General features: G+C 36.4%; 1 protein-coding gene across 1 annotated transcript in view; it reads right to left on the bottom strand.

The window, feature by feature from the left end:
- The window catches only part of LOC106880785 (uncharacterized), a 52,262-nt gene that overhangs the window by 30,372 nt on the left and 2,375 nt on the right, over positions 1-19,515 (bottom strand). The window contains exons 4-5 of the mRNA XM_052973484.1: positions 14,055-14,189; positions 12,322-12,325 (exon numbers count right to left, since the gene is read on the bottom strand). Coding sequence (XP_052829444.1) covers positions 12,322-12,325; positions 14,055-14,189 — 139 coding nt within the window. The remainder of the gene's footprint in view (positions 1-12,321; positions 12,326-14,054; positions 14,190-19,515) is intronic.

Raw genomic sequence — 19,515 nt, 5'->3', positions numbered from 1 at the left:
GTTGTGTGAGTTTTTACGTATCAATGTTATAAAAAATAGGTAAAGAATACTGAGAAGAAAGTTTAATCTATGACGTTGTATCACTTTCTCTCTCTGTTGAGCGCGTGTGTAAGAACGCTGTTCCAGGTAGAAGGGAAGAAATATAAAAGTTGCTAGTAACAACAGCCAAATCTCCCTTAAATCACACAAAGTAAACGGAATTTTAAAAATCTAATTACTGCACTGGAAAGTTAACATCGAGAAAATTCCATTGATGTAAAATTTTTTACGAAAAAGTGGAAAATGTGGATTTCTATAAACTTTTAAAAAGGCTTCACACAGACACACAACTTCAGCTTTATATATTAAGATATATATAAATACACAAAAGTATATACCAAGAAATTGGATGAACCTTTAACTGATTGTTAGGCCAGTTAGAAGTTAAATATCCCTCAAATATGATGCTATCACCTAAAAAAATTATATGAGAGAGGGGGGAAGAGAGAGAGAGAGAGATAGAGAGAGAGAGAGAACACAGATAATGTAAACCTGATACCTTTAACACGATTTGTTTCAGTCATTGGACTGTGGCTATGCTTTGCAACACTTTGAAGGGTTTAGGTGAACGAATCAATCCCAGTACTTATTTTTAAGCTGGTTACTTTGTTAAATCACAGGGAAATAAACAAACTAGTTGTCAAGTAATGATAATGGGACAAATAAACAAAAAGACACATACACACACATATTTAGACACATACATATACATGATGGTCCTCTTTCAGTTTCTGTCAACAAAATTCACTCACAAGACTTTAGTTGGTTTGGGGCTATAGCACAAAACACTTGGTCAAGGTACCATGCAGAGGGACTGAATCTGGAACCATGTGGTTAGGAAGCTAACTCCTTACCATAGAGCTATGCCTGTGCTTAGCGACATGACTGAGATATCTTTGATGATACATTTGCTCAATCAGAGTTCATCTGTACTTAAACAACTTAACATATGCATACACAAGCGTATTTACAAACAAAATCACACATAGACACACACACATGCAAAGGTGCATGGACTATGAGTTAGTTAGAATGTTATCTCTTGAATATAAAGTTGTGAGCCTCATTCATTGGGTAGAGTATTGATGTTGTTCCAGTTTACCCAGCTGAAATGAGTACCAGCTGAGTGCTAAAAGTGGCTTCTTTCCCTCCATCTGCCATATTTTCTGTGTTCTGTTGGGCCAAGGAATCACAGAAAGGGCCTTAGTGTATGCTCATGACTACACAAAAACCTAAGGCAGTTAGTTCAAACATTATGTATCCTACCAAGTCACAGCTGCTTGGAAGTGATGGCTATAGAGCTTTTGTGTGTGTGTGTGTGTGTGTGTGTGTGTGTGTGTGTGTGTGTGTGTGTGTGTGTGTGTGTGTGTGTGTGTGTGTGTGTGTGGATGGTAATTCGACGATTTCACTTCACAGCTGCACACACATCTGCAAGGCTTTTCTCAGTTCTTCTGGTTGTGGGTCACCTAGAATGTTCGTCAATATCAACATCTTTTTGGCCATCATGGAAATGTCTGAAACACTCTTACACTAGTGTGCAGCTCATACACTTTCTGCAACTTTGTGTAGGCCTCTGAGCAGGTATCACCATGACAACTTTCTCTGTTATGGTCAATGCAACAATCACACACTACACACCTTCCTTCTAAGCACTGCTGTAAACAGCAGAAGTGAGCTAGAATGTTAAAACTTGGTGCATGTGCACAGCAGAGTTCAAGCTCAATCTTTGCCAAGCGGCTTTGTGTGTGTGCTTTAGCTCCATTACTATGGTAACTGTCTGGATATTTTTTTATCAGACCCCATATATATATATATATATATATATATATATATATATATATATATATATATATATATATATATATATATATATATATATATCTAATATAATAAATACGATAACTAATTTCTGTGTGTCAGTGTGTCACACTTTGACCCCCTCTCTCACAATTCACTGACATTCCTACTACTGCTCATGTTGGGGTGAGAGTAATAGTAAGCATTGAGACAGTAGTAGACTGATGGTTGTGATGGCATTGGGGTGATAGTAATAGTATGAGCTGTAGTTGTAATAGAGGCAGAGGCAATGGTATGATGGTGGTAGTGGTGGTGGTAGCTGAAGCAGTCAGGGACAATGGTGATAGTAAATGAGGTGAAAGACAGTGGTGATGGTGGTGGAGGGGAAGGCAACAAAGTCAAAGGTATTGATGGTGGTGACACAAGAAGTCTGAATGGTGTGTATGACAATTGTGGTGGCATGGTGGGGACAGAAAAAAAATTGTACTGACCCCTGAATGGGAAGACAAAAAAAATGTTGTTTACCATGCAGGTTTGCAATAAGTTCCAAGTCAACAAATTATATCACTTGATGAAAATTGTTCATTGCTTGAAAAATATTGGTCAAGTTTAATAAAATTTAACATGTAATCAATGCATGAAGTGTCGTTGTTGGGCCCAAGGTCCAATGAAGAGCCCTCCACAGGAGATAACTTAAAAGCCACCCTATCCGGCAGCTTTTAAGCTAGTATAAGACTAGTGAAAATATAGTGAACAACTACTGCAATGCTGTCTTCGTCAGAGTCTAACAAATCAACTGCTAGAGGAATGAGATATACACACACACACACACACACACATACATACACACACACATACACACATATACACACACACACACACAGAAACATTGATGATGGTTCAAAGCTAATACGATGTCAAGGAGAAAGGTCTTCCCTTGGAGAAATATATGACATGGTACAACAAAATCCATGAGGAAGTTGCAGGGCTGACACCTCTTCTAACCACCAGGGAAATTCTTCAGATTAGCAGCCTGAAATAAGAAATAAAGAGCTGTGGCAGAAGTTTGGGGATGGGGGTGCAGGTGCAAGTGGAAGACCAGATCCTGAAGTACAAGTGGATAAGGATAGGACACAACTTAACCCTTTTGCTACCACATTTTTATTGAAATACACAGCCTTTCATTTAGTTAATTTTGAAATCAGTGAAGAATTTAGTATAACCTTATTAATGATATCTGGAACATAAATTACTGAGAAATTTTGATGGAAGAAGATCCATCCAACAAATCAGAATTGATACTGGTGCTACACAATAAGAACTTATGCTAGTGCTTTGTTAAAAGCACTGGTGCTGGTGCCACATAAAAAGCAACCAGTACAATCTAGAGAATTGTTGATGTTAGGAAGGGCATCCAGCTGTAGAAACCAAGCCAAAACAGACAATGGAGTCTCGTATGGCCCCTGGCCTTACCAGCTCTGGCCAACCCATACCAGCATGCAAAATGAACATTAAATGATGATGATATATATATGTGTGTGTGTGTGTGTGTACATGTAAAGAAGTGCTGATCTCTAACTGTGGAGGGAACTTGTGGAAGAGAATAACCCAAGAAGACATGATACGAGGTGGTGAAGCATGATCTTTTTTCATTGGGTCTCGTGAAGGTAATGACAAGTCAACTAAACAAGACCTTTGGCAATTTGCTGTGCTTAAGACGACATGTCAAGCCAAGTGAAATTGTAGTCATGGTTAGTGCCAGTAACACATAAAAGGCACCCACTACACTTTTCATTGTGAATCTAATAGTTGAGAGAAGATGAAATGTTTGTATTTCAAAAAATAAAGCAGTCACAGAGTATTCCCACTTCTCTGTGACATATTTGTAAAGTTTTTGGTATAATCTCATTTTGTGGTGTAATTTTTTTCTATAGGAATATCATTATAAAGGTAGCATAGAAGGATGCAATTATTGTGTCCTGACTACTTCCTTTATGTGTCTATATGTTTTCCCATCAGAACTATAGATGTCTTCTTCCAAAGCTAAGTGCAGGTCTACTATAAGGGCAAGATATAGTATATTAGTAAATATATTAGTTAAATTGAAACTTGTTAAAATGGTGTCCTCTGGGACAATTAAAGTCCATGTCATCACATCTGTAAGTCATTTGTATGGACCTGTAATGTGTATAGATGATGACAATTCGGTAAAGAAATATCAGGAGATCCATGTTGAAGAAAACTAAGGAAAAGGAAATTGAGGAAGACATGAGTAGAAGTAATGAAAGCTGAACCTTACACAGGTCACAAAAGAAAACAAGTGGCAGGATGCTGAATTGGAGAAGACGTCTTGAACCTGTCCAAACATGGAAAAGTGCGTGTTAAAAGTAATGATGATGAAGATGATGTATACACACACATATTATCATAATCTTTTGCTCTGCTATGCAAGCAGAGTTCGACAAATCTAGTACTGCATCTCAGCAATTGCAGTCATTTGACATCATGTTCATAAGGTCAGGCTTCAACACTTCTGCCCATGCTTTTCTCTTCAACAAATTCCTTGCATAATATGGCACTTCTTTACCCGCCAGTCAAACTTTATATGCATTACATGTCCATGCCAGTTTAATCTTCTCTTATATACAAATACTTTTCAGCTCATGTGTTCTGCTTTCCCCCACCATTACAAAGCATGCTTTATTAATTTCTTTCCAATCCTCACAATCACTGTCCATGTTTCACTATCATGCACTTGTACCCAACCACCATACAATCTGCCCTTCACTTAGAGAGAGAACTCCTTTGCTACTGGCACAGGTAAAAGTTCACTGAATATTTTTTCCACTCTGTTTTTACTATACTTTCAGAATACTGTCCTCCACTGTTAATTTGGTTACTTGGATAACAGAAGATATCAACTACTTCTAAGGAGTTTCCTAAGTATTTAAAAAAATAATTTTATGTATACTTTTACTACTAATGACTCATAACCATCAACTACATACAAAGTCCTTCTTAGTTGAGCCTGCAACTTCCTCTAACTTCTTTTCTGTATGCTGAGCATGGCTACTTCCCAGATTGTAGTTTGTCTTCTTTCCTGCTAACATTTGTCTTCAGTGAGATTACTTCAAGTAGTTCTGATCCTAGTTGATAAAAACTAGTGTAGACATGAGTTGAAAAAAGTCTGTGTATAAGAGGAATAAGTGCTTCCAGATTACAGTTTATTCTCAAACACTTTTATCAAACTGAACAAAGAGACCTAGATTATCAATACAGTAATCCCTCGACTGTATTTTTATTTATTAATTTATAGGTATGAAAATGCTTATTTTTACCACAGAAATAATTATAATCTAAAATACTATAAATGTGTATCGGCCACAGAAACCTGCGATATACTAGAGAGTCCGCGATATAAATTTGCATATATTAGAAAAATCCATGATGTACTGAGGGCACAATAGGTGAACCATGATATGGCAAGTAATTACTGTATACTGAAGTTCATCACAGACAGCTAGTCTTAAAACTTCTGAGTTACAGCCTTGAGAACTATAATAAACAGGAGGGGAGGGGGAGAGTTGAGCCATAATAGAAAATCTACCTGGACAATTCTAAGCCAAAATTGTTGCTAACTTTATTTTGTGGCATCATTTCTATACCTGGTTTCCACAGCTCATCATCATTTTTGTACCCACTTTTTATGCTGGCATGGGTTGGATGGTTGCTTAAGATTTAGTGGATCAGAGGATAACATTGTGCTTCAAATGTCTCAGTTTTGGCATAGCTTCTAAGGCTGGAAGCCCTTCCTAACACCAACCATTTTAAAGAGTGTTCTGTGTGCATGTTTTTGTAACACCAGTACAGTGAGGTTGTCTTGTAACTTGCAAGACTAAAGAGTTCCTTTCTTTGAAGAAAAGAATAGGAAATAGAATGGCTGCTTTATGCAAAATGTTAATAGGAGTAGGGACAGGTTTGTTGCAAATAAAGTTGTAGTCTGCATGTGCGGGTGAGGATGACTGGAATGGAGCTACAAAGAGAGGTAAATGTGGTGGGGGTGAGGCGCCAGAACATAACCAATCATCATCATCATCATCATCATCATTTAACGTCCGCTTTCCATGCTAGCATGGGTTGGACGATTTGACTGAGGACTGGTGAAACCGGATGGCAACACCAGGCTCCAATCTAAATTTGGCAGAGTTTCTACAGCTGGATGCCCTTCCTAACGCCAACCACTCAGAGAGTGTAGTAAAGTGAATAGAAAAGAGCATGGAAATAGAAATATCAGCAAGGATGTGTAAGATTGAAAGAGTGTGAATAATGGATAAAAGCATAGGGTAGAAGTGGTCATATCTACATGGGTGAATAGTAAACAGAGGTGGAGCTGCTTTCAGAAGAAATTCATCTAGACCTAGTTGCAGAACATTAGTAAATATCTTACTTCCTATATCTCTCCTAGCAAAATATACCTAACATCAAGCCTCTTTTCATTTTATTTCATTCTTTCCAATTAGCTTTTATGTCTCTATCTGTTAAACCATTACTCGATCATGTTACTTTTCATTTAACTGGAATTTTGCTCCAGCTACAAATCTGAGTTGTAGTTCACAGTCGATTGTCATGTACAAACTTTTCAGTTGTCTTTTATGTTACAGATTTTTATGTCCTCTGCTTAATTGAGAAAGGTACTACTTAATATTTCTTTGAATCAAAACCCATCAGAGGGATTTGTCAGCTTCCATGACTTTCTTCTGCACATTGTCTCTTGAATCCATCTAAATCTTGCTAAGCTGATGTTACTAATCACTAGTTGATGTCAAGTAGTATATTTCCAGGGATTCATCTATCTGTTTCTGGATAGGTACAATGCCTATATGGTTTGCAAGTTTGACTGATTAGACAACCATCACCCACCTCATCAGGTTTTCAAGTCAGTGTTGCAAATAGGTCATTTGAATCACAGTACTCTAAAGCATCATGAACCCTCTTCATTCTGTATACTATAAACATGGTTTCCATGTATATCAATATAGCCATCAATGTGTTGTCCAGCATACCCATTAAAATCATCAGCTATGATATTAAAGTATCACTTGTCTGTTAGTGAGGAAATCAGTGAGAGAGAGCCTCACACATAATTCTTTTAGTTCATCAGTCAATTTTGATTGTAGTGCACATGCAGAGATCACTGTTGCTGTTCTATTGTCTATGACTTGCCAGTGGCAGCTTTATCTCATATCTAAGTCACCCTCACCAACATTATCATGAAGTCAATGCCATTGACTATTCTATGCAAGAATTAGTTTACAGCATCACCACAAAGGAAGTGTTCAGCAAAGAAGTAGCTAAATTGTCTATGACTGCTCTAAGCTTTATTATTCTGTCACATAACCTGACAACCTCAATTACTTTATACTTTTCTCTGCCAACAATATGTTTACTTTAACAATTCCAGAGCTGTTACCCACTAAGTATAATTTGTCCCTGTATTTCTTACCCATGATGAGTCTGTTAGGCTCCCCAGCATTTCCCCTCTTGTACACAACACACGATTACTTTCCTCCACTCTACAATCTCTCCAAACCTACCTTTTATTATGCCAACATTGATGGTGGCAGCCCTGATGTTTTACACTTGTGAGGGAGAGAGGAGTTTCTGGTAATGTTTTGGTTATTTGGTGTCTATTTTCTGCATCTGAAAGGTAGAGAGTTGGTGCAATTGTTTGATGGTAGTTGAAGAATTCTCACACATAGGCAGATGTTCTTACCTCCCCACTTTACTATATTGTGTAGCCCTAACATGATGTCATACCGAATGGGTTATTAAGGATTTTCATTGATAAGACTGCAACATTTTCAATGTTTTGATTGTTGGATGCCCTACCTATCACAAACCACTTTACAGCATGTTTTAACATTCTATTGTGTTCTGGGAAGAGTAAGAATTTACACAGATGGAACTGTTGAGAGATTAGATATATAAATGGAACAATAAAGAGAATGCAAGAGATAGAACAAGAGAGAGGGGGGAAGAGAGAGGAGAGAAAGAAAGAGGGAGGGAAAGAGAAAGAAACATTATGATGAGAGAGTATGTATACAATTTCCAGCAGTTTAGGATACTAGTAATAAAAGTAAAAGAAATAATGATTATTAATCAGATTAAAATTAGCATTTTTGGTTGATGCACTTTCTTTGAGAAATGGAGCATAATATGCCAAATTCAACAAAATATTCCTAGATTTATCATCAGTGAAGCATTCCTTATTGTAGGTTATTGTTTTCCTTGATAAGTAGCCCTCAAATAGAATAGGCTGGATATGGTACTAATTTGCTGAAGTTTAATACAATATTTGTCTACATCTCTAACTGTGGAGGTAGATCCATGAAGACATGGGGTGAGGTGGTGAAATATGATCTTTGGATGTTGAGTCTCATGGAGGTGATGACAAGTGACCAAGACAGTTGGTGATTTGCTGTGCTTGAGAAGACTCGTAAAGCTTAGTGAAAATGTAGTTGTGGCCAATGCTGGTGACACAAAAGGCATCCGTGCCATTGACATGTAAAAGGCACCTGTGCCACTAGCACATAAAAAGCATCCATGCTGGTGACACATACAAGGCAACCGGTACACTCTGGGGTGGTTGGTATTAGGAAGGGCATCCAGCAATAGAAATCAACCAAAAAAAGACTGGAGCCTGGTGGTTTTCTGGCTTACTAGTTCCAGTCAAACTGTCCAACCCATGCCAGCATGGAAAACAGATACTAAATTATGATGATGATGATGATGATGTGAGTTGAAGAGGGATTGAAAATTTATCCTGGTGGTTAGGAATATGGCAATCTCTGTGGTGCTAATGTAGAGTAAAGAATGTTTAATTACAAGTTGCCTTACTTGTCATCTAGACACCATAAATCTAGGACATTTACCCTGCCATGGACAATAAATAACCCACCAAGGACAATTACCCCAGATGATGATTTAAAACTTCTTAATATATTGGAGAGGGAGTAATTAACCAAGGGGGATAATTGTCCTGGGAGTAGTTGTCATTGGGGGAGGGGGGTAATGATTAATTGTCCTGATATACAACACCATATCAAATGACATGTTTTTTTTTAATGCTTTACATTCAGATTAAAAATGTCACAAAAATTTGCTATTTTCTAAGAAATTAAGAGTGCAAATATTCCACTAGGATAGAATTCAATATACTCACTTATACTCTTGAATTCATTATTTTACTTCTTTTATGCTCTTTCTCTCTTCAGCACCTTTCCTGTACACTGATCAGTACATTTTTACAGCAATAAATCTATAGGTTATGTATCATCACCACCACCACCACCACCACCATCATCATCACCATATTAACACTTATGTTCTTTGTTGGTATAGGTATGACAGTTTGGCAAGATCCAACAACTTTGAGTCCAATGTCTGTTTTAGCATTTTATCTATCACTAGATGCACTTCCTAACTACTTTATAGAGTATATTGGATGTGTTTCTCATGGCACCAGCACTAGTGAGGTCACCATGCAGCTTGCAAGACTAAGATCCTTTTCAATTAAGTGGAAATACAGTTGAGAGGGAGATGGCTTTATGCAAGGCGATGGATTAAAAGGATGTGAGAAGGGGCCAGAATAGGTTTCTTTCTTTAGGGGAGTAACATGGTCACTCACATTAAAGAAGAGAGACAACAAGAGTGATTGCGGTAGAGCTAGAAAGAGATAAAATAATGGTGAGGAGGTGTCAGGGTGGATGTGCAAGGTAAGAGGTGAGTAAAGGTTGTAACAGTGTATGGGAGCATGAGAGGCAGTTATAAATGGGAGTGAGCAAATATAATGAAGAACAGGTGATGAAGAATGATAATTAGACAAGGTAGGAAAGAGTAGGTGACAACTGAAAAAATTGCATGAGATTAATGGGGTGGATGTAGTGAATGACCGAGGGTAGCTAATGATACAAAAGAGTTGGGGAGGTGGGAGGAAAGTAGGAAATGACTAATAGTGCAGAAAAAGGAGTGGGGTGAAGGGCAGCAGAATAATAATAGTACAATAAACAGGTGGAGGATGAGAGGAAGTGAGAGAAGACCCGTAGTTGAGGGTGATCAATGTAAAATAGGAGTGGAGATGGCAGTATTAAGAGGGAAGAATGGATAACAAGTGAAATTGTTTGAGGTATTAAAAAGGAAAAGTATCAGGGAAAAGCTGGTGAATTATGCAGTTCTGCTTACATTTAATTACAGCAGCTGACTAACACAGATTAGAAAGATGGATAGTGGGGTTGCCTTGACAGGGAACTTGGGTGATGGGGACAGCTATGCATATATACACACATTATACTTCCACTGAAGTGGACAAATCTAGAATACTGTATATTGCCAGTCATCCCACTCTTATGTCATCTCTGTGAGGTATTAGGCCCTCAGATAAGCCTTCATCACTTTGTGCCATGTCTTCTTGGGTTTCCTTTTCTGCAAATTTCATTCACATTAAGCAATCAGCACTTCTTTGTATAGTTGTTCATATGAGTTGTTCCCATGTTCATATGAGCAATGTACACTTACATTACACATCCAATGGACTGTGCAAGCATCATTTCTTTCTCATCTCAAGTCCTAAGCAATCAAAGCACATGTCTCACTACATGTAGCATTACGGTTCTAATACAAATGTCATATAGTATGCTCTTAACTCTGATAGAAAAGACCTTGTTGCTAGCAGTGGCAGTAGTGAAATGAAGTTTTCCCAGTCTGTTCTTACCATAGCTACTATATTTTTAGAGCAACCATCTCCCTTGCTAATCATCTTTTTTGTAACAAAAGCTGTTGATGAGCTACACAAGCATTTAAGAGAGTTTATTTTTGGTACTAGCCCGGCATCATGAAAGCATGATGGAATATGGTTATATTAGATGCAGACAGCATTAACTTCCATATTTTCCAAAGTCTGCTGAAGTAATTGGCTACTCTAGCTTTACTCACAGCACCAACATATGAAATATTCTCTTCAGTTTCAAGGTATTCTTAACATTCATCACTGATGATAGGAGAGATAGATCTTTGATATCCATATTCCTTTTTTGGTTGATGTTCTTTTCTCACTTAACTATCAAATATGATGCTCGTTCTGATCAAACTTCATTTCTATGTCCCATGAGAAAGCTGTCATCAGTTTTAACCACTTTTTGGTGTCATGAGTATTACTCAAGAACAGCTTAAGGTCATCAACAAAATGGTGTGGCTGAAATCAATATTTCTAGTCTACAGATTCTACCAGGTAGCCTTTGTATTTCCTTAACAGGGCTGACAACCCTAACCCTAGTCCTTCTAAGGCAAAAAGCATTGCAGATCAACTGTTACCCTGAAGTATTCCTATTGACAGCCTAAGTCTGTTAGTGATTATAGTAGCAGTCTCAATTCTCAAAGACAGTTCTATAGCCCATGTTGTTGCCAGAGACTTAATGGTATTGACTCTAGCAGTTGGAACTTTAGTAAGGTATAGTGATTTTCTTATCTTTGAATATGCAACAGAGTAAAACATCTTGCTATAGTCTAGCCATATATCCAGCAGGTTTTAGTGGTGTTCCTTAAAGACTGTTTTTTTGATGAGGAGTTGTGTGGTGCAGTCACAAATTCCTTTCTTTTTTTCAGCTTGCTCTTCAACCATTAGATATTTCAGAGTGATCCAGGAGGAATGTATTCAAGAAGCCTGTGTATAATTTATACATCACATTCAAGCATGACATGAGCCTATAGGTTTTGGCCATAAGCATCCTGTTTTTAGCTGCAGGCATTGATGTGTAACTGCTAACCAGTATGACACATTATCTCAGCATTCAATGCTTTTTTGAACAGCTTAACTAGGGTTGACCTATAGAATACCTAACATGGAAGTAAAAGCTACGAAATAACTACTTGAGATATCATAACTTTGGCTATTCTAAAAAAGAAATGAGTGAAATAAACTTTGCTTGCACAAAACCCAAAATTAGGAAAGCTAACACTACATTTTCAGATTGAAAAATTTCCATATATCCAACAGTCAAAAAGAGCAATCTTAAAAATAATATCATAAGCACTAACACCAGAACTAAACGTAGTAGTTGTAATAGTCCTCATTGTCATGTACTGTACACTTTTGCAGTGCACTGATGACACTACAACAAAAATCTTCCTGATTAAGTGTGAGTTCTCCCATCAAATGAAGCCTGATTTTCTCATAATGTTTTCGTAGCAAGGATGTTAGGGTGGTTTGCCATTGCCTTTCCCAAATGAATGGTCGTTGGCCCACAGGAAGGGTATCCACTCTTGCATAGGTCTTGTTTTTAGTCCAGCTAGGTGTCCAGATACTTTCCTCACAAGAATGGCAACCTACTCAAGTAGGAGAGCTGGGTTAGTCACTGATCATTTGACCATGGAACAAATAGTACTGATTTACAGTAGCAAGTCTCATCAACTGGTAATGAAATCTCTGACCTGACTACAAGTAGTAATAGTATTAGAAACATTAAGGAACAAAAACCTAATTAACAGTTTGGAAAAATACAAGTTTACAGGAATCTCACAAACTCAAATAATCACCCCTACCTGTAACTATAGAACAACCATTCTTTGTTACTTAGAAGGTAAGTAACTCTTATGCAATGTAATATACAAATGCAATGTAACAAAAATAAAATGACATTTGAAATTATACAAGCTCCACATCAAACCCATTTAAGGGCTGCTATATGCACAAATATACATTTAATAACAAAACATTATGTAAGCAATTTCACTAAAAGGATATATAAATCAAATTTAAGGTCTAAGAGTATTATTTTAAAACTACAATGGAGTATTGTAGCCACTGCACAGGCATACACAGAAAATAAAAAGAAAGCAGGCTTTGGACAGCAGAAGGACTTTAAAATTTTTTACTTAAAATTTTACTTAATTGAAGAAATCAGAGCAAATTCTGATGTAGACATCAACTCTTAAGATTGTTTAATTTCTAAAAGAATCCTTCCACTTAAACATAACTAGCTAACTTAACAAAATTAACTTATAGTATACTGACACCTCTATTGTGCATTTTGCTCACAAAATATGTATATTTCTTTTCATTTTTGGATTTGGTTTGCAAGATTCTTTATGTGAGTTCGAGTGTTGAAGCATATTTTATTGTGTGAAGGGAGAGTCATTCTCTTTTAGTGACTTATTATTTAACACACTCACCAGTAAAGTTTCCACTCATTTACTTATTTATTTTTCTTAAAATTTTTGTTGCGTCTTGCAACCTTTCCAACAGTCATTAACTCTGTCTGTTATCTGAGCTACATTCTATTGAAAAGATTGCATGACGCAACAAAAATTTTAGGAAAAATAAATAAGTAAATGAGTGGAAACTTTACCGGTAAGTGTGTTAAATAATAAGGCACTAAAAGAGAATGACTCTCCCCAGACACAACAAAAAAATGTATGTATATCTTCATGTCTTTATCTTTAATCTATTACTTATTTGAACTGTTAGACTACAGCCTTCCTGGGGCACTACCTTGTAGAATTTTAGTTGAATGAATCAACTCCAGAACATATCTCTTTAAGCTTGGTACTTATTTTATCAGTCCCTATCACTGAATTGCTAAATTACAGAGATGTAAACGCACTTACACAGGTTGCCAAGTAGTAGTGGAAGACAAACACAGACACAAACACACACACACACACACAGATATACACGAACTGTTTTGAGATAAATTTGATGATTTTTATCTCCTTTTTTCAGGAATAGCTCAGTGTATTGGTAAACAGTAAAAATGGTATTGGAGAGCATAAAGATTAAAGTTGTAGTTGAGGAAAAGTTAGCTGACATGGAGGACTGGAAGCCATCTGAATATTGGAAAAGAGTTACCTGTATCATGATGATTCATGGTGGATATCAAAATGCTGACATCATGACTGATGCTCAATGCTCTGTGAACACTGTAAAGGCTGTAAGACATGACACGAACACTTGCAATGGAGACTATGAAGCCATGGCGAGTTGAAAGGGACACAGCAGGTGCTCTGACTATCCACATGCCGGAGTTCATCCTCATATCTTTGAACCGGGCCTTAGGCTCAATTCAAATGGCTATATGAAGCTGCTCGATTCTGTGGTCAATCCCTGACTGGAGAGGATTGCTGCTGGAAGGCCATATATGTGGTAGCAGGATTCAACTCCTTACCAATCCTCTGGAAAGAGTCAGAAGTGGTTGTTGGAGAATTGCTGTGATTTCACAAGCCCCAATTTCTGGCCTCCTAATTCCCCTCATTGTAATCCCACGTGTGGATGCAGTGGAGAAATACACCAACTGCTCTGCCTAAAACACCAAGATCAAGAAGGTATTCAAAGATCATTCCAGAGACACAGTGAGGAATACATGTGCCAGGACCCAGAACTGTCTTGTGGCTATGGTGGAAACTGAGGCTACATGCCCCACCATAATGTAGATGATATTTTTTGATTTTTAAAATACTTTTATTTTTGATAGGATATTGTGTTTCCTTTTCTTTTTATGCAAACTGTCAAATTTATAGCCTGAATGTACATACATATATGTGTTCTACTACAGCCTCGGGCTGACCAAAGCCTTGTGAGTGCATTTAGTAGTCAGGAACTAAAAAAAGCACTATGTCTATATGTATGAATGTATGTACGTATGTAAATACATACATACATACATACATACATACAAAGTGCTTTTTTTTTCAGTTCCTGACTACTAAATGCACTCACAAGGCTTTAGTCAGCCCGAGGCTATAGTAGAACACACTTGCCCAAGGTAGCATGCAGTAGGACTGAACCCAGGACAACATGGTTGGGAAGCAAACTTCTCACAAGCCATGCCTGTGCATGTACACGTAAATATACGTGTGTGTGTGTGTGTGTGTGTGTATACACATATATTTACATACACACACACACACATGTATGTATGTATTTAAATATTTATACATGTATAACTATGTGTGTACTTATAGATAACCATGTAAATATTGTGTATGTTTACTTAAGCAAATAGTATATACATAGTGTGTATACATACACATACACATATGTATATATTTTGAAAAAAGGGAATATTTTGAGGTTTCCAGAAGTACAAATTGTTAGATGTTCTCTACAAGAAACATTTCAAAGAGATGAATCTTTGATTTGTTGCTTAAGTACCACAACCCAATGTAGTTTGATTCAGTTTGACTCAATGTGATTCTCAGTGCATTACAGGCGAGCGATGCAATAAATGAGATATTTTGTATTGCAATTCCTTTCCATACTCGAATTTTGGGGTTTTGCTCTGTTCTATTATTTCAAATGTGCCACAACAAAGGTTTCCACATTTTGTTACCTGCTTTACTTTTTCTTCTAAAGTGAATTTCACCTTTGTTAAAAGTTATTCAAGATTTGGTAATTGTCTTTGATTGTTGATAATTTATGTCTCTTTGATTATTTTTTTTGAGATCTTATGAATGGTGTAGAAGTGGATGGTTTCATTCAGCCAAAAGTAAGATGCTATGGTTTCTAGGATTATGGATGATTACAAGTGGAAAATTCAAAATATTCCCAATTTCCACAATAAAGGAGGGAAAATGATCAACCACAAAAGGCAAAAGAATATATTATAAGCATTCTAAATCTGAAACTAAAATAGAAATAGTCAACACCACCACTAAAATCAACTTCCCCTTTAGGGACTACTCCATAAAATGTGTTTGAAAAGCTGTAAACAGCAAAAATGCTTGCATGTTATAAAAACTCCTTCCAAAAGATATGCATCATTCTGTTTTTTTAAGATTTTTTAAATATAATTACAAGTTTAAGATCTTTCTTCAAATATTCTGACACTCATACACACACGCACCATCATTTAAAATCTACTTTTTCATATTTACAAGAGTCAAATGCTTTCCAACCCTCACCTGTTTCCAAACAAGGTAATATTTCCTTATGGCCAGACATGTTTTTCATGGAAGACTGGAAATGAATAACACTGCCTATATGACAAAGTTCATTTACAACCATCATGTGATATTTTGATACATAAGTTGCAGGGAGGCAGTGGAAAGGAGAAGTCTGAGAGTACAGAAAGGAATGAAGAGTAGAGGAATAGTAATAATGATACTGTGCACACACAGAGGATGAGAGAAAGACAGAGAGAGAGAGAGAGAGAGAGATGAATGATGTGTGGTTGAGTAGGTTACAGAGTGAGAGATATATGGTGATGGAGAAGGAAAGATGATTGAATGGTACACAAAGATGATCATTATAAAATGGGTGGAGACAACAGAATTAAGAATGACAGTTACACATCAAAAGAAATGGTTCTGGGTAGTGAGAAAGGTAAGTGTATCAGGGAAATACTGGTAAAGTGTGCAGTTTTGCTCACAATAACAGTTGAATACTGGAGTTAGAAAGATGGGTGATGGGAATGGCTTGAGGAGTAAAATGGGAAAGGACAGTTGTGCATATACACACACTGCACTTTCAGATATCTCAGTTTGTTGAGGTGAGTGAGTCAGCCACCCCTGTTCTTTGTCATCTTTTCCATATGGTTCAAGATCCTGAGATTAGCCCTCATCAATTTGTCCCAATGATAATGATGGGATATATACATATATATATCATCATCATCATCATCATTTAACGTCTGTTGCCCATGCTGGGGCATGGGTTGGATGGTTTGACTGGGCTGGTAAGCTGGAAGGCTGCACCAGACTCCAGTATTAGGATGCCCTAATTATGAGTATTATGAGTGCTTTTACGTGCCAGTGGTACGGGTGCTATTTGCATTACACCAGGGTGCTTTTACATACCACTGGCACAGGTGCCAATTTGCCTGACACTGGTATCTGCCACAATTGCAATATATATATATATGTCTTTTATCCTAAACTTGTCTTAGTCACTTGAAGGGTTCAGTCAAACAAACCAACTACAGGACATATTATTTTGTTTAAGTCTGGGATTTATTGTCAGTCTCTTTTTGCATATTATATATATAGGGAAAATAGAAGTTGAAAATGCACTGAGAAAAATTAAAATCTTTTTTATTATTATATTTAAAGGTTTAACCTGTTTCACAGTTTATACTGATTTTCAAAAATTTTAAATAGAGAGATGTGGCTTATGTTGCTGCTGTTTTGCTTCTTACTAGTGTTTGAAGCTTGCCCTATTATTATTGGGAATTCATGGCTCAAATTAGTATATGTTTCGAATAGGGTTTGATTGGTAGAGGATAGTCACATGACTGGTCTTAGAAATTTTTGTAGGTTTCCCGCTACGTCCGTGTGTTAGTATTAAGTGACAATCTTTAGTGTCGTAAGTTAAGGCTAACACAGTTGACTGAACAATCAACGCTCTGAATGTTTTCTGTCAAGTGTTTTGTAGGCAATGAAGATGTGATTAAGTTTAGAACCTTCTGTATGTTTCCCACTACATCCATGCGTTAGTGTCATGTGGCAGTATATTTTGCACCTAAAATGAAGGCCAACACAGTTGAGTGATCATGTTTAGTTACAATCAAGACACTCCAAATTTAATCTGTCTGGCGGGCGAATAGACAGGAGCTGTTTATGTGTAGTCCAGTGGCTAAAGTTTAGGTTTTTGGCTGTGTAGGTTCCTCATGCTAAGTGTCAGAGTGAGTTTTGTGTGTGAATAGTTATTTGTGTATGTACTTTGTTAAAGTTTGTTAAGTCTGGGTTTGTACTTTGGTATGAAATTATTCTTTTTGTTTATCTTGCTTCATCTGTGGTATTCACTGAACATAGATAGAGTAGGAAGACCTGGAATTTAGGGGACTTATTTTTCACAAAGATGTCCACTCAGTGGAATCTGTCTAGTACTGGGGTCTCATATCTGTTGTCAGTGAACGGTCAAGTCTATTTCTTATAGTAAACTTTGTTTGACCTATGTTATCTTCATTACAGTCTTGACATTTGATAATGTATATGTTGTGCCTTCAATAAGATTGATGCAATTCCAAAGGGACCTGCATTAATCTTATTGAAAACACAACATACAAATTCAAATCAGGACAGATTTTTACCATAAAAAAATTACTTTACATGTTCTTCAAGGAATTTAACTTTTCACATTAATTTGTTGAATGTAATGCTTATCTGTTCACATTAATTTTGATTTATTCAGGTTCAAAAGGGGGTATCCACAATATTTGCTTGTAACTTTGTTAATTTTCTACATACAGATTTGAAATTTTGCAAATGGGTGCTTATATGCCAGTGGTTTATTGTTACGCAATTTTAGCTGATATTTCTGATTAAATTTTATTTTTATGGGTAGGTAAATTTAGTTAACAGATGTAAAAACAATAACATTATGAATAAACACTAAAATTCATATTCTTAATCCATCTTACCTGTCTGATTTGTTACTAAAATTATCCCAGATGTCAACCGCCAACAATTTTACATTTTTCAAGATGAAGTACATTAATTTGAATTAATTAAAATACAGGTGTAATCAGTACAAGATTTTATTCTTTCTCTATATTTCATTCAAATATTTTCATAAAAATAAATTACAAAACTCTTTTACTGGTCAATATACCATTAGCTATGTACTCTTATACAATTTAATGAATTCATTTATGTAACACAATGCATCTAATAAAAAAGCTCATTAACAAGTGAGACAAAGGTGAATACAGGTGTGCAACATACTGAATATTAATGTGTTTCTCACTTTCACATATTATTTGTAATAAAATGAAAAGGAATATATGATAAAATAATATAGTTATGACATATTTCTGTCATGACATTGCCCAAAGCACCCTTTACACAAGAGCACTTTGCAAAAGGAACACATATACAAAGTCTCAACCCTTTTTCTTTTTTGCTGCAAACTTTTTTCTTCCATTTATTTTTTCGACTTTATGAAAGTCAATATTTATGAAAGTCAGTTAATTTTGCTTTTCTCCCAGTTCTGTGTTTTCTAGAAGAAAAGCTCTCACGTAACTGAGATGTGATGTCAACCCAAAATTTTAAATGGTCGTAGTCCTTTGTTGGCAGAGGTACCTTGTGGCTTTTTATATATACAATATATGAATCAACTAAAAACCACAAAATGTACCTCCACCATTTCTTCCCAGGTCGATCAACTGGGTAATATGCCTGATATTGGTCGGATTTATCAACCCCACCCATATATTTGTTATAACAAATATTCACCAGGAGTTTCCCCTCAGCACCAACACCAGGTTGTTCATCAGTAGACAGAAATAAAATCTGTCTTTTGTCTTTGAAAGCAGTAGCTAATAAATTTTCCTTTAGCATTTATAAAATGTCCCCTCTTCTTTTAAATTTTGTTTTCATTTCACAGGGTAAACCCATGACAGTTCTGCACATGTAAATACTTACACGGTCAAGATATTCTGCCAAAGCCACTGAAGAAATAAAAAAACAGTCAAAATAGAGGTGTCGGTGCTGATGGTGAAATGGCTCAGTAAGAAACCATACTACATCATGTCCCAATCCATATGGTCTGTTTCCATTATATTTTTTCCTTGTGTAAACATCGAAGTTTACACAATATCCAGTGTCTGATTCACAAACTTCCCATACCTTGATCCCCCATTTAGTAGGTTTGGCAGGCATGTACTGCTGAAAATGTACTCTGCTCTTATA

Source organism: Octopus bimaculoides, chromosome 16 (genome assembly GCF_001194135.2).
Source record: "Octopus bimaculoides isolate UCB-OBI-ISO-001 chromosome 16, ASM119413v2, whole genome shotgun sequence".
NCBI lineage: Eukaryota > Metazoa > Mollusca > Cephalopoda > Octopoda > Octopodidae > Octopus > Octopus bimaculoides.
The sequence above is the reverse complement of the archived record's forward strand: the minus strand, read 5'-3'. Positions and strand labels throughout refer to the sequence as shown.